We start from the raw sequence: 16142 nt of genomic DNA, 5'->3' as shown, positions 1-16142 counted from the left end.
ACAACCAACTTAGGCCTGAAAATAAGTATGCCAAATTTGATCGAACTCGGTTCAGATATAGCTATAGCTTCCATATATATTGTTCATCCGATTTGTTATTTTTGTCCTCCGCAGTCGTAATATGCACTCTGTAACAACAATATTTGGGGAAATATATCAAATGCAGCTCAGAAATACATTTGCTAAATTTTATCTAGATCGGTTCAGATTTGGATATAGCTCCCATATATAACTTCGTCCGATTCTCATTTTATTGTACACCAAACGTCTAATATTTGCCCAAATGGGATGGAATTTGGCACATGCGACCGAATTGAGTCTAGAAGCTAGTATGCCACATTTGGTGAAGATCGGTTCAGACATAGCTATAGTTCCGGTATATACTGTTCATCCGATTTGTTATATTTGTTACCCACAGCCGTAATATGCACTCCGTAACAACGATATTCAGGGAAATATATCAAATACAGCTCAGAAATATCTTTGTCAAATGTTATCGAGATCGGTTCAGATTTGGATATAGCTCCCATATATATCTTTAACTGATTTAAAAATTAATTTTGCACCAAATGGGCAATACAAGTCCGAATTTAAAAGATACAAATGCTTCGGCATATATTTAAATTATAATTATAATCATAGCGTGTATGATTGAATTCTCCCATAAAAACTTTTAATTGTTATGTGGAGCTCTACTAAATTAGCAAGGTGGTGTAGGGTATCATAAAGTCGGTCCCGCCTTTACTGGTTTACTTTTTTTTTTACTGCAAAAAATATCAGATTATTAAAAAATTCTTTCATTAATACTACGTTTTTTTTTTTTTTTTTAAATATGTTTAAAGGACCTCATTCGTTAAAAATCGATTAAATCTGATTGAAATTTTTTGTCAAAAAGGCTAATTGGATAAAGTGGCGATTTTTTAAATTTTATTTAAAGTATGTTTTGACTGAAAATTATATGTTTTCTGGATATTGGTCAGGATTATTTTTACAATGTCTTCTTAGGAAAAAAACCCCTTTGTTTTTGTCGTATAAAGGGTGGATTTTTTGTACACTTTCATTCTATAAATCAGGGATTTACGAAAATATTTTTAAAAAAATCTTATTACATATATAAATTCTATTATATCTTATTCCTACTTTTCAGCTTTCAGTCCATTAAAGAAAACATTAAAACCGAATTTTCCCCACCTTTCTAAGCAATGATTTCTTATTTAAATAGACTAAAAAAAAGACAAAATATATTTTTCTTATCAAAACATTTTTATTTATCTTGGTAATTCAGAATATTCATGTTATTTTCCACAAATCCAGTCCATAAATTTTCGGATCACAGATTAACCAGCCAAACTGGCGAGGACAGCAGGATCAATGGGAGAACGTTTTCCTCTGAAGAATGGCTCAGGATTTGCCATTGCCGAAACAGCAAGAAGGGCAACCAAGACAATGGAAGACAAGAGACGGAATTGCATGTTGATTAGAAATTAAATTGTTTTCTGATTTGATTCGAAAAAGGTACTGATATTTATATGAAATTTTACCCATTTGTTTTCTGTCAATATTAACATTAAACTTGTGTTTTTAAAAATTTGCCGTCTAAGTAAACAATAATCGTACGATTCAAAATTGAACACCTGTCGAAGGTGGGATTTCCCTAGTGGTTATTGTATATGATATTTGAAGAGAATATATGTCGTCTTCAGAAAAAAATGTGTTAATGGTCTGTCTAACTTTTGTTAAATTAAAAAAAAATAATAATAATTGTTTAATTTGTATGAACTTTACGATGTGAACTTTCAAAACGCCGATACACGTGTCATACATTTTTAATTGAAAAAAAAAAAAAAAAACAATAAAAAAAGTAAATAATAATTATAATTTTATCGCACAGAATTATTTAAAGTGCCGATCCTTTGTGGGGGAGGTAGCAAAGGGAATAGGTCAACATTTTTTAATTTTCGCACTTGACCAAGGTTAAATATGTATTATTCGAAGTTTAAACCAATTACAATCCTCCGTGAATTTTATATCAGATACACATTATTTGGAGAGAGAGGAGAGGATATATATCGTTTGATACGACCAAAACGTGTCTCATCGGAATAACGGTCTCTTTAGACCAAATCCGTTTCAGGACATTTGGAGTCGATCTAGCCATGTCTGTCCGTACGGCCGCCTGTATGTTTTTTGGTCAATCTTGGTACATCGTAATAGTATCATAAAATTTAAATCGAGTTCGGATATGGACAATATCGGTCAACTTCTTCTCGTACCTCCCCACAAAATCTCGAAATTTTAAGAACAATATTTTACTGCACAGAAAATAAAAAGGATAAACCATTTTTGCTTCAACTTTCCATTTGCATCAGCATTTGCATCAGTGCTAGGTCAGGTGCGAAAATGGACAATATCGGTCCACTCAATCAAGTACCTCCTCTCAAGGGGTCAACATTTTGAATAATAATAAATCTTATAAAATGTGATAAAAAAGTCCGATTATCTTCAAATATTTACCCAAGGTCTGGTGTGAAAATGGAATATATCGATCCACTCCTTCTGGTACCTCCCCCACAAAGGGTCAAAACTTTTAATGCCCATGTAGCTCATAAAACGCGAAATTAACATTTGATTTCATTCAGACTTGATACATCTCAATATTTCCATCAACACAGAGTCTGTTATAAAGATGGTACAGATCGGACCATTTCTTTTGGTATCTCCCCCACAAAGGGTCAAAATTTAGAATAACCAAAACAATCATGAAATCCGAAAAAAATTATACGGTTTTCTATAAATTTCTCACATGCTTTTATTCTTACTAACACAAGATCAGCAGTGAAAATGGGATATATCGTCGCACTCCTTGTGGTGCCTCCCCCACAAAGGGTTCAACATTTTGAAAAACAAAACGCTCATAAAAAGCGAAATAAGCATTCCACCCTCTTCAAATTTCACACATCCAAACATGTTTGCTAACGCAAAATCTGTTGTGAAGATGATATATAACTGCCAACCTTTTCGGGTACCTCCCCCACCAAAGGTCACAATTTCCAATACTTATCTGTCATAACTTGCGAAACAAGTGGGAATCTCCCCCATAGAGGGTCAACAACGTAAATATTCATAACTCAAGGCTGGATGTATATATCTGTCGGCAAAACCGACTGACACTTTTTAAATTGTTTTATTTTATTATACCCTCTACCATAGTATGGAGGGTATATTAGGTTTGTCATTTCATTTGTATCACCTCAAAATATACATTTTCAACCCCACACATATTCTCGATCAGCATAAAATTATGTCGATTTAGCTATGTCCGTCCGCTTGTGGAAATCAGTCGAGCATCCGAACGAAATGAAGTAGGTTGATAAAATTTTACTCAAATGTATATAATGTCCGCAGGACTTTTGGTATTGAAAATGGGTCATGTAGGACCACGTTTTGGTATAGCCCCCATATAATGGTACCTCCTTAAGTTCAGTATTTTGGTGATTTAAGCGGCATTATATACCGGAATTGTTTCAAATTAGGTATTTGAAGTTCATAATGGATACTAAAGCCTAAAACAGAAAATTGTCTGTGCAGGTCCACGTCTTCGTATAACCCCTATATAACGGTACCCCCGATATTTGGTATTTGGATGATATTAGCAACGTTATTCACCGAAATTGTTTTAAATGTGGTATTTGAAGTTCGTTATGTATACTACAGCCTATGACAGAAAATTGTCTGTCGGGTCCACGTTGTGGTATAGCCTCCATACAACTGTACCTCCCTAGATTCGGAATTTTGATGATTTTAGCTACATTATTCACCGCATTTTTATTCAAGTTTCGCACTTGAATATTGCAATGGTTTATAACAAAAGTTTCCTATGCAGGTCCACGTCGTCGTATAGACCCTAATACCACGACTACATTCTGTATTTTTAAGATTTCAACAGTATTTTTAAGGGATTTTTTTGAAAATTGTCAAAATAGTTCTAAATAGTGGAGGGTATTCAAAGTTCGGCCCGGCCGAACTTACAGCTTTATTACATGTTTATTTATATATTTGTTTATTTTTTTTTTTTGCATAAATTTTAATAAAAATATAACGATTTATCGAGTTGGAACCAAGTAGAATGCTCCCTTCGAAGGTTATCGATGTGCAACATGTCTGTCCATTTTGGACTATTATTGCAACAATAAATCGTTATATTTTTATTAAAATTTATTTAGATTGGCAATATCGGTTCATTGCTTATATGTCCTGACAGATTTCGTTCTAAAAGACCTAGGGTAATGTAATTGTTTAACAAAGTTCTAAGTCAAAACTAAGAAAATATATTCTTTTTTGCTTATTTTCATAACATGATTTCATCGGATATTGCTACTGTGTAAATATTTGGAATATGAATATTGCTCTCGAATAACAATATTCGTATGTCATATATTTTCCAATATTTCTTTTCCTTTCCATCAATTTCCTATATGCATGTGTGTAAAAATAACACACAAGAGTATGCTATGTACTATTCAAACAAACGTACACACATATATGTGTGTGTATATCTTTTAGCTGCAATACTTGTATTTTAATGCTGATACTTCAAACTACCAACAGCTACCATCTCTGACTCTAGAAAGTCTTTAAAAGAGACAGCCATTATTTCACTTTTAATATTTTTGAAATTATTAATAGAAATCAAATCTACATTTATAATAATAATTATTTGAAATATATAAATTGGCTTCAGTATGTGTGTTTGACTAAGCCAACAACATCGTTTTGTGTGACGGACGTCCAATTTTGGGGCTCCAAAAATTTATTTATGTCAAGATTTTATCCTGACATTTAATCATTCAAAGGGGGATTTATAATGTTGATTATATGGCATCACGTGTTGCTTTCTTATATCATTCACCAATACATACAAATATATGTATGTAGATACATACATACATACATATGTAACACGGATTAAAATATAACAATTCTTGAAACTAATTGGCTTTTAAAATATATTTGATACATTCGGATTTCTTGAAATTTAAACATGAATATAAAGAATCAAATTTAATGTCTATGTGTGACGTATGTTCGGATTGACTTCGGAATGTGAGGCAATTTAAACATATTCTTTGCTCTATTGTCTTTTGAAACATAGTCATAAAGAATTACTGAAGGATTGTCAAAATATTCCCATTTGAAATAAATTTCCTATTGATGTGGGAAATCGGTGAAAAAAACACAAGTAAGCAAAGGCTATGGTCGTGCGGGGCCGACCATGTGATACCCAACAACACCATAATATGTTGGAAGCCCCCTTATGTCCAAATCCATTGTACGATTTCGTTTTTGAAATGACGTCATAGATCCCTGCCCAGATGTTAACCTTAGTTTTGTGACCGCGGGTATTTGCCCCATATTTACGATCTCCGTCGTACTGATAGATATTCAAAACAATTTCACACAAAGTTGCGGTCAATTTTATCTCCTAAATAAAATCCAATGGCCATACAAAATGTTCGACATCTTCCCTGTCTTTAACTCTCTTCTCCACAAAATTTCGTGTTTATTGGTTTTAAATTATGACCTGTAGAGCTACTGCAAAAATACTTGGTCCATTTGAACACTTAAATATACACCTATGAAAATAATAGGCTTTAATTCTGACTCTAACCTTAACCCCCCATCGCACGACAATTGCGACCAGTATAAAATATTCTCAACTCATAGTGTTGCGGAGTTTTGAAAAAAAAAAACATTAGAAAATGTGAAATTCAAAACTGTACAGGGTGAGATAAAAAAACTACAATAAAGTCAAACGCTATAAACAACATTTTGATATTTTTTAGTGGCAACCATGCTTTCCAATATACTGCAGACACAATAGTCCAGCGGATTGGTATCCGGAGATTTTGGTGGCCATTGTGCACTGGAAATGAAGCGAGGAACCTCATTTTGTAACCATTCTTGGTAGCCCATTCCCGGCGAAGCGCTTGCTTGAGGTGATCGACACGAGGTGATGAACTACCTTTTGTAACTATTATAGGGTGGCGCGTGCTGAGTGCGATGGTGCTGAGTCCTGTTGGAATGTCCAAGGTCTGCCTTCCAAGGCTTTAATACACCCTCCAGAATATTTTCGAGATAATATTCGGCATTTATTCTGAGAGCGACCATCGACTGTTATGATGGCCCACACCATCACCATGGCTGGCGCTCGAGTTCTGGTGGCCAACCGAAGGCGAACATTTTCAGCTTTTGGCAAGTAAACACGATCATTTTGTTTGTTTACAAACTGCTGGACAACGAATGTTTTCTCACCGGAGAAAACCAAATTCGGCAGTTCACCACTTAATCACTTTCGGCCAAGCGAAGCAACTCTTTAGTTTTTTTGAGTCTATTTTCTTTCTATTGTGGTGTAAGTTCTTGTACTTTTTGGAATTTCAATGGCTATACGCCGAGCTCATTTTTCAATATTTGCCGAATGGAATAATGCGATATTTTCAGCTCACGAGCCATTTTTCGATCTGTAAAGCAAAGCAAAATCAAGAAATTCTTCTGTTTTTTTGTCCATTTTAACCCCTAAATATTTTGCGAACATCTCCATAAACAATAGGCTTTTATTTTGACTCTATCCCTATCTCTATTTTCAATTTCGTGAGTATCGGGCCATAATTGCGATCTGTAGCGTAATAAAAAATTAACATGGACAGACGGACGGATACACATAGCTAGATCGACACAGTTCGGTGAGATAGGAAGATCCATATATACATTCCTATGTGCCGGACCAATTTTTCGAGGTGTTAATTTTTGGCCCAATCAACCTTATAATATTGTTGTAGGGTACAGATATTTGTAAGAAAAAAATATTGGAAAGAAAATCGAACACTTATATCCAATTTTATGCGAAATCTCAGGTTTCAGAAATATTTCGTTGTAAAGAATCGCTAATTTGTTTCACAAGTTATGACAGATAATAGTATTGAAAATTGTGACCCCTTTGTGGGTGAGGTACCAGAAGAGGTTCGCAGATATATATCATCTTCACAAGAGATCTTGTGTTAGCAAAAATGTTTGTAAGTGTGAAATTTGAAAAGAGATTTGGATGCTTATTTCGTTTTCTTTGAGCGTTTTGTTTTTCAAAATCTTGGACCCTATGTGGGAAAGCTACCAGAAGAAATGTTCCGATCTCTACCATATTTTCAACAGATCTTGTGTTGATGGAAATATTGAGATGTGTCAAGTCTGAGTGGAATCGGATGTTAATTTCGCGTTTTATGAGCTTCATGGTTATTCAAAAATGTTGACCATTTTTTGGGGAGGTACCAGAAAGAGTGGATCGATATATCTCATCTTAACAACAGACCTTGGGCTAACACAAATATTGTGATGTGTGTAATTTGAAGATAATCGGACTCTTACATCACATTTTATAAAAGTTATAATTATTCAAAATTTTGATCTTTTGTGGGGGAGGTACTTGATGGAGTTAATCGATATTGTCCATTTTCACACCTAACCTAGCACTGATGCATATATTTGGATTTAACAAATAAAAAAAGCTGTAAGTTCGGCCGGGCCGATCTTTGAATGCCCTCCACCAATTGGAATGAATTTGGCAATTTTCAAAAAAAAAAAAAAAATAAAATAAATAAATAAAATAAAATCCGTTTAAAAATTCTGTTAAAATCTTACAAATACCAAATGTAGCTGTTATATTAGGGTCTATACGACGACGTGGACCCGCATAGGTAACTTATGTCATAAGCCATTAGAAAATTCAAATACGAAACTCAACTCAGTTCATCAAAATACCGAATATAGGGAGGTACATTTAAATTGGGGCTATACGAAGACGTGGACCTGCACGGACAATTTTTCGTCATAGGCTGTAGTATCCATTATGACTTCAAATACCAATGTAGTTAAAATCATCAAAATACCGAATATAGGGAGGAACTTTTATATTGGGGCTATTCGAAGACGTGGGCCTGCACAGACACCATTTGGAACGAATTTGGCAAAAAAATAAAATCTGTTAAAAATTCTAGTAAAATCTTTTCTGTCATTGGATGAAGTATCCATTTCGAACTTCAAACACCAAATTTGAAACAAATTCTGGTGAATAATGTCGCTAAAATCCTCAAAATACCGAATATCGGGAGGTATCGTTATATGGGGGCTATAGGCTGTTGTATCCATTACGAATTTCAAATAACAAATTTGAAACAGTTCCGGTGAATAATGTCGCTAAAATCATTAAAATACAGAATATCGGGGGGTGCCGTTATATCGGCCTATAAGAAAACGTGATCCTGCACAGACAATTTTCTATTTTAGGCTGTAGTACCTTCTACGAACTTTAAGTACCAAATTTGAAACAATTCGGATGAATAATGTCGCTAAAATAATCAAAATACAAAATTGAGCCTGGAATTCCTATACAAAAACATAGTCATGATCTCCATATTTGGGAATATTTGGGGACATTTGCGGAGATTAGAAATTAATATAACTGGTGTCTGAATATTTGAAAACTAATAATTTCTGTGAATAGTTTTGCAAATATTGAAAATTCTATAAAAACAGATCTTTAGTCTACGTTGCAAAATTTTTATTTATTTATGTATTTATTTATTTTATTATTTTATTTTTATTTATTTTTTATTTTATTTATTTTTTATTTATTTATTTTTTGAAAATTTACATAGACTATTTGAAGTCGAAATTCAATAAAATTGAATAGAAATTGCAGTTTATAATAAACAGGTGTATTATCTTAAAAAGTTTATTTATTTATTTATTTTTTATAATAGAAATAACTAATGAAACAATCGAACAATGCATCTCCGGAAACAGATGTTTAATGGAATGCCAAAGATAAACAAACTAGAAAATAAAATAGAGGCAAATAACTTAATTGAATGTTAGTTTTCGTTTACGGTTTTGAAATTCGCGGAAAAGGAATATGGGTCATAAAAGGGGTATATAAGGTTGTCGAAATTAGTCAGAAGATATAGTTCAATCTACAACTATTACTCCAGTAGCTCAAGAAGTTATTCAGCGCCAAAAAAGGAAAAAATGAAATTCGCTTTGGGAACAACTTTTGCCATTGTCTTGGCCCTTTTCGGACAAAGTCAGGCCTATGCTGTTGTAAATTGTGAGTAAAAAATTTTTTAAATCAGAAATTTTCAGGGAATTGTAGATCCTCAAGATAAAAAAATTGACGGTCTCAAGGTTAAAGGTTTTAAATAATTCTAAAAAAAAATATCAAAACAAATTTTTTTCTAAATTTCTGTTCAAAGTTAAAACTAACGTAAGCTATTGATGCACTTTGTGCGGGACACTAAATATTGGTACAGAAATTTTCTTACGTGACCCCATTATTGAATATAGCCACCTGGAATTTTAGGTAGTTTCACAGTTGACAAAATAACACCAGAAAATTGCCCAAGAATTAAACCGTTTTTTTATCACTAATTATACCCTACACCACAAGGTGATCAGGGTACTATGTCTTTGTGCATTTATTTGTAACAGCCAATAGGAAACGAGATAGACCCATAGTTCCTTTTGAAGATCTGCATAGAATCTCATTCTGAGACGATTTATGCATGTCTGACCGTCCGTCCGTCTGTCTGTTCGTCCGTCCGTCTGTCCATGTATTTTTGTAAACAAAGTAGAGTAGGCATTTATTGCCCTATCCAGATGAAATTTTGCACAAATCAAGGACGAACCCTATTGAAATTGGAGATAATCGGTCAAAATTTACATATAGCTCTCATATATATCTTCGTCCGATTTGCCTTTTATTGTGCACCAAATGTGTAATCTCAGCCCGAATAGTATAGAATTTTGCACATACAACCAAATTAGGCTTGAAAATAAGTATGTCAAATTTGATCGAAATCGGTTCAGCTATATCTCCCATATATATTGTTCTTCTGATTTGTTATTTTTATCCTCCACAGCCGAAATATGCACTCTGTAATAACAATATTTGGGGAAATATATCAAATACAGCTCAGAAATACTTTTGCTAAATTTTATCGAGATCGGTTCAGATTTGCATATAGCTCCCATATACAACTTCGTCCGATTTACGTTTTATTGTGCACCAAACGTCTAATATATGTCCAAATGAGATGGAATTTGGCACTTACGACCGAATTGAGTCTAGAAGCTAGTATGTCAAAGTTGGTGAAGATCGGTTCAGATATAGCTATAGCTCCCATATATACTGTTCATCCGATTTGTTATATTTGTTACCCACAGGCGTAGTATGCACTTCGTAACAACGATATTCAGGGAAGTATATCAAATACAGCTCAGAAATATCTTTGCCAAATTTTATTGAAATCGGTTCCGATTTGGATATAGCTCCCATATATATCTTTATCCGATTTCAAATTATTTCTGAACCAAATGGGCAATACAAGTCCGAATTTAAAAGATACAAATGCTTCGGCATATTTAGACCCTTGAACTTTAAACTATAATTATAATCATAGCGTGTATGATTGAATTCTCCCATAAAAAAAAAACTTTTAATTGTTATGCGGAGCTCTACTAAATTAGTAAAGTGGTGTAGGGTATCATAAAGTCGGCCCCGCCCGACTTTAAGACTTTCTTTACTGGTTTTAAATAACGAAACTTTTCCTCTTCTCCATCCCCTTCAGCCTCTCCCATTAACCCCTCAGCTGGTGCTGCTGCCAACTGGCACTATACTCCAAATGGTGGTGCTACCGTAACATGGACTGCCAATGCTGGTGCCGCTTCTGCCCCCAGAGTTGTAACTTACGAGCAGAGAAGAAGTCTTTTGGGTAATCTTCCCCGCGCTGTTGTGCAGACCGCTGGTGGTGTTGTTGGTGGTGCCGCAGATGTTGTCAAGGGCGTAGCTGGTGGTGTTCTGAATGCTGCTGGTGGCCTTGCCGGTGGTGTTTTGCAGACCGCTGGTGGTGTTGTTGGTGGTGCCGCAAATGTTGTCAATGGCGTAGCTGGTGGTGTCCTAAATACTGCTGGTGGTCTTGCCGGTGGTGTTTTGCAGACCGCCGGGGGTCTTGTCGATGGAACTACCAAATTGGCCAAGGGTGTCGTAGGTGGTGTTGGTAGTCTACTTGGAGGTGGCAACGCCAGATATAATACTCACTATTATACTTATTAAAAAATGTTTTTATAAGTAATTTTAGCAATGTGAAGGTCATTAAAAAAAAATAAAATTTTTAATTACAAATTTTCGAAACAAAAATGTTGTCACTCAGTCAAATGTTTTTAAATTCAAAGTATTGGAAATTATGAAGACAAGGTGGAAAATATGAAGACCTGGTCTTCCATGAGAAGACCACCAGGTCTTCTATGAGAAGACCACCGGGTCTTCTATGAGAAGACCACCGGGTCTTCTATGAGAAGACCACCGGGTCTTCTATGAGAAGACCACCGGGTCTTCTATGAGAAGACCACCGGGTCTTCTATGAGAAGACCACCGGGTCTTCTATGAGAAGACCACCGGGTCTTCTATGAGAAGACCACCGGGTCTTCTATGAGAAGACCACCGGGTCTTCTATGAGAAGACCACCGGGTCTTCTATGAGAAGACCACCGGGTCTTCTATGAGAAGACCACCGGGTCTTCTATGAGAAGACCACCGGGTCTTCTATGAGAAGACCACCGGGTCTTCTATGAGAAGACCACCGGGTCTTCTATGAGAAGACCAGAAGGTCTTCTTATAGAAGACCAGAAAGTCTTCTTATAGAAGACCACCGGGTCTTCTATGAGAAGACCACCGGGTCTTCTATGAGAAGACCACCGGGTCTTCTATGAGAAGACCACCGGGTCTTCAATAAGAAGACCTTCTGGTCTTCTATAAGAAGACCTTCTGGTCTTCTATAAGAAGACCTTCTGGTCTTCTATAAGAAGACCTTCTGGTCTTCTATAAGAAGACCTTCTGGTCTTCTATAAGAAGACCTCCTGCTCTTCTATAAGAAGACCTTCTGGTCTTCTATAAGAAGACCTCCTGCTCTTCTATAAGAAGACCTCCTGCTCTTCTATAAGAAGACCTTCTGCTCTTCTATAAGAAGACCTTCTGCTCTTCTATAAGAAGACCCTTCTTCTTGTATAAGAAGACCCTCTGGTCTTCTAGAAGAAGACCCTCTGGTCTTCTATAAGCATACCTTCTGGTCTTCTATAAGAAGACCTTCTGGTCTTCTATAAGAAGACCTTCTGGTCTTCTATAAGAAGACCTTCTGGTCTTCTATAAGAAGACCTTCTGGTCTTCTATAAGAAGACCTTCTGGTCTCCTAAAAGAAGACCTTCTGGTCTTCTATAAGAAGACCACCTGGTCATCTATGAGAAGATCACCTGGTCATCTATAAGAAGACCTTCTGGTCTTCTATACGAAGACCTTTTAGTCTTCTATACGTAGACCTTCTGGTCTCTTATAAGAAGAAGACCTCCTATGAGAAGACCTTCTTGTCTTCTATAAGAAGACCTTTTGCTCCTCTATGAGAAGACCCTCCGGTCTTCTATAAGAAGACCCTCTGGTTTTCTATAAGAAGTTCCTCTGGTCTTCTATAAGAAACCCTGGGGCAGGGGATAGAAAATTTTTTTATTTCGATGAGGCGCATTTTGGCCGCATCAAATGATGCAAGCCTGAAGCTGAGGTTAAAAATTGAGATTTTTAAAAATTTTGAGCATTTTCTGGAATATTGTGGAGAGAGTAGAAAAATATTGAAGATATTTCGGTGTAAATATTCTGATTGTGTTGATAATTTAAAATTTCAACTTTTTTGTTGGAGATACGTAAAGGTACTTTTGAGTTTTTAAATAATGTTCCTGAAAGTAGTGTTTACAGGTCCATACCTTTTCTGCCTGCTAGTTGGGCTGCATATATTTTTATACTCTCAGCCATATGGCTACAGAGGGTATATATCATTTGATACGGTCAAAAGGTGCCTAGTCGAAATAACGGTTTTAGACCCTAGGTCTCTTTGGACCAAATCAGAACATTTGGAGTCGATCTAGCGATGTCCGTCCGTCTGTCTGTCTGTCTGGCTGGCTGGTGCGCACGATAACTCTCGAAGGGAGTATCCGATTTGGTCCAAACTTGGTACATCGTAATATTTTTGTCAAACTTAGATCGAGTTCGGAGATGGGCAATATCGGTCCACTCCTTCTGGTAACTCCCCCACAAATGGTCAAAATTTTGAATAATTACATCTCTTATAAAATGTGATATAAGGGTCCGATTGTCTTCAAATTTCACACATGTCAATATTTATGTTAACCCAAGGTCTGATGTTAAGATGGAATATATCGGTCCATTCCTTTTGGTACCTCCTCCACAAATGGTCGAAATTTGAAAAAAAAAATATATTTTTTGCACAGAAAGAGAAACGAAAATCCGATTTTGCTCAAACGTTGCAAATCTTAATATTTGCGTCAGTACTAGGTGAAGTGTGAAAATGGACAAGATCGGTCCTCTCCTTCTGGTACCTCCCCCACAAAGGGTCAATATTTTCAATAATTAAAACTCTCATACAATTGATGTAAGAGTCCGATTGTCTTCAAATTTCACACATCCCAATATATAATGTAACTCAAGGTCTGGTGTTAAGATGGAGCTTGGAGCTTCTCAATATTTTCATCAACACAAGATCTGGCAACTTATAATTGTCTATTCTGATATGAATATGTAATTTGTCGGAATTGATGATTTCACATAAAATTGGATACGAATGTTCATTTTTCATCAAATTTTGCACATAACAATATATTTTATCTGTATTAGATGAAGTATGAAAATGGAATACTTCGGTCCGCTATATCTGTATACATCTGTCGGCAAAACCGACTGATACTATTTTACTTGTTTTTACAAATTTTTTGTTCCCACCAACATGAGGGCAAAATCTCATGATATGTATGTCAAATGTTAGAGGGGTATATGAAGCTGAGGGTACATTTACCTCGTTGAATCTTGACAATTATCCAAACAAAACTTCATTCGATGGCGTTGACAAATTTTGCCAAAATTGTGAATTGAATATTTACTAACAAATTTGAAAACAATATTGATTTTTTAATATTTTTCTGCGCTATATTTTTTTAGTCTTTTAATATTTGTTTAGTCTTTCAAAAGCATATGTCTAATATAAATAATAAAAATAATTTATTATTTAATATCATACTAACCATTATTTTTTTTAACAATCCGAACAATAGACACAGTGCATTTATCAAACATCTGTCATGCGTCATAGAAAATGAAGTTGGAAATCCCGATATATTTACTAACAATCAGGCTAGGCAATACAATGGAACGGAAGTGGATTTTCTTGTCTTTTAAAGCTTCGCAATGAACCAAAACAAGAGACCCCGGTGCTATAAAAGGTTTTCCAAATTCGACTCAAAATATAGTCCAATCGACAACTATTTCTTCAGCAGTTCAAGAAGTAAATCAACCTTAAAAAAATTTTGAAAATGAAATTCATTTTGGGAACAACTTTGGCCATTGTCATTGCCATCTTTGGCCAATGTCAAGCTGCCACCTGGAGTTATCATCCAAATGCTGGTGCTACCGTAACATGGACTGCTAATGGCGGTGCTTCTGGTCCCCAAGTTCTGGTTTACGAACAGAGGAGACCAACTTTTGGTCTTTTGGGCAATCTTCCGGGGGCTCTTTTACAGACAGCTGGTGGTGTTGTTGGTGGTGCCGCAGATGTTGTCAATGGCGTAGCTGGTGGTGTTCTGAATGCTGCTGGTGGCCTTGCCGGTGGTGTTTTGCAGACCGCTGGTGGTGTTGTTGGTGGTGCCGCAGATGTCGTCAATGGCGTAGCTGGTGGTGTCCTTAATACTGCTGCTGGTCTTACCGGTGGTGTTTTGCAGACCGCCGGTGGTCTTGTTGGTGGGGCCGCAGATGTTGTCAATGGCGTAGCTGGTGGTGTTCTGAATGCTGCAGGCGGTCTTGCCGGTGGTGCTTTGCAGACCGCCGGTGGTCTTGTCCATGGAACTACCAAATTGGCCGAGGGTGTCGTCGGTGGTGTTGGCAGTCTGTTGGGAGGTATCTAAGCTATTTATTAGACGCAGATATATGAAAATGAACGACAAAAATAAAACAATCAAATTTTTAACGAAAAAAAAAGTGTTTGAACTATTCCATTTTCATACTTCATCTGATACAGACAAAAATATTGGCATGGGCCAAATTACAAGAAAATCAAATATTTATATTCAATTTTATGCGAATTGATATTTATTGATATTCTAAATTTTGATCCTTGGTGGGGGAGGTACCAGAAGGAATTTTGCGATCTCGACCATCTTTACAATATATCTTGTGTTAATAGAAATATTGATATGTGCCAAGTTCGAATGAAATTGGATGTTAATTTCGTGTTGTATGAGCTTCATGGATTTTCAAACCGTCGAACTTTTGTGGGGTAGGTACCAGAAGGAGTGGACCGATATATTCCATCTTAGCACCAGATCTTGGGTCTATAAAAATATTAGGATGTGCGTAATTTGAAGACAATTGAACACTTACATCACATTTTATAAGTGTTGTAATTATTCAAAATTTTTATCTCCCTTGGAGGATGTACTTGATGGAGTGGATCGATATTATAAGTTTTTCCACCTGACTTAGAACTAATGCAAATTTTATAATCCTTTATCCTTCTGGACAGTAAAATATTTTATTTGAAAATTTCGACCTTTTGTGGGGCAGTGAGTTGCAAGAAGGAGTGGGCCGGTATTGCCCATCTCCGAACTCGATCTAAGTTTGACAGTAATACTACGATGTACAAAGTTTGGCCCGAATCGGACACTCCATCTAGACAGACGGACGAACATCGCTACATCCATCCTAATGTCCTGAAACGCATTTGGTCCAAAGAGACCTAGGGTCTAAAACCGTTATTTCGATTAGCCACGTTTTTGGCCGAACCAATGATATATACCCTCTCTAGCCATATAACTGAGGGTATATATTCTTGTTAAATATGAATCTGATGTTTTTTATGAGCATTTTAAAACAATTGGAAAATGTACCAGGTTGGGCGCCATTCCTTAAAAAAGCTAAGCTAGCTATACTGCTAAAATTATGATTTCGCCTTCAGATAATCTTGCCCCAGATTGGGCGCCACCAACAAG

General features: G+C 35.9%; 2 protein-coding genes across 5 annotated transcripts in view; one reads left to right on the top strand and one right to left on the bottom strand.

The window, feature by feature from the left end:
* LOC101888529 (cAMP-specific 3',5'-cyclic phosphodiesterase) overlaps positions 1–16142 on the bottom strand; it is a 668201-nt gene that overhangs the window by 633036 nt on the left and 19023 nt on the right. The window lies entirely within an intron of this gene.
* LOC109611768 (uncharacterized) lies at positions 9034–11202 on the top strand. The gene is made up of 2 exons (XM_020035006.2): positions 9034–9154; positions 10674–11202. The coding sequence occupies exons 1-2, from the start codon at positions 9076–9078 to the stop codon at positions 11156–11158; spliced, it is 564 nt and encodes a 187-aa protein (XP_019890565.2). The 5' UTR covers positions 9034–9075; the 3' UTR covers positions 11159–11202.

Source organism: Musca domestica, unplaced genomic scaffold (assembly GCF_030504385.1).
Source record: "Musca domestica strain aabys unplaced genomic scaffold, Musca_domestica.polishedcontigs.V.1.1 2, whole genome shotgun sequence".
NCBI lineage: Eukaryota > Metazoa > Arthropoda > Insecta > Diptera > Muscidae > Musca > Musca domestica.
Note: the sequence above shows the minus strand (reverse complement) of the source record. Positions and strands in the feature narration are given on the sequence as shown.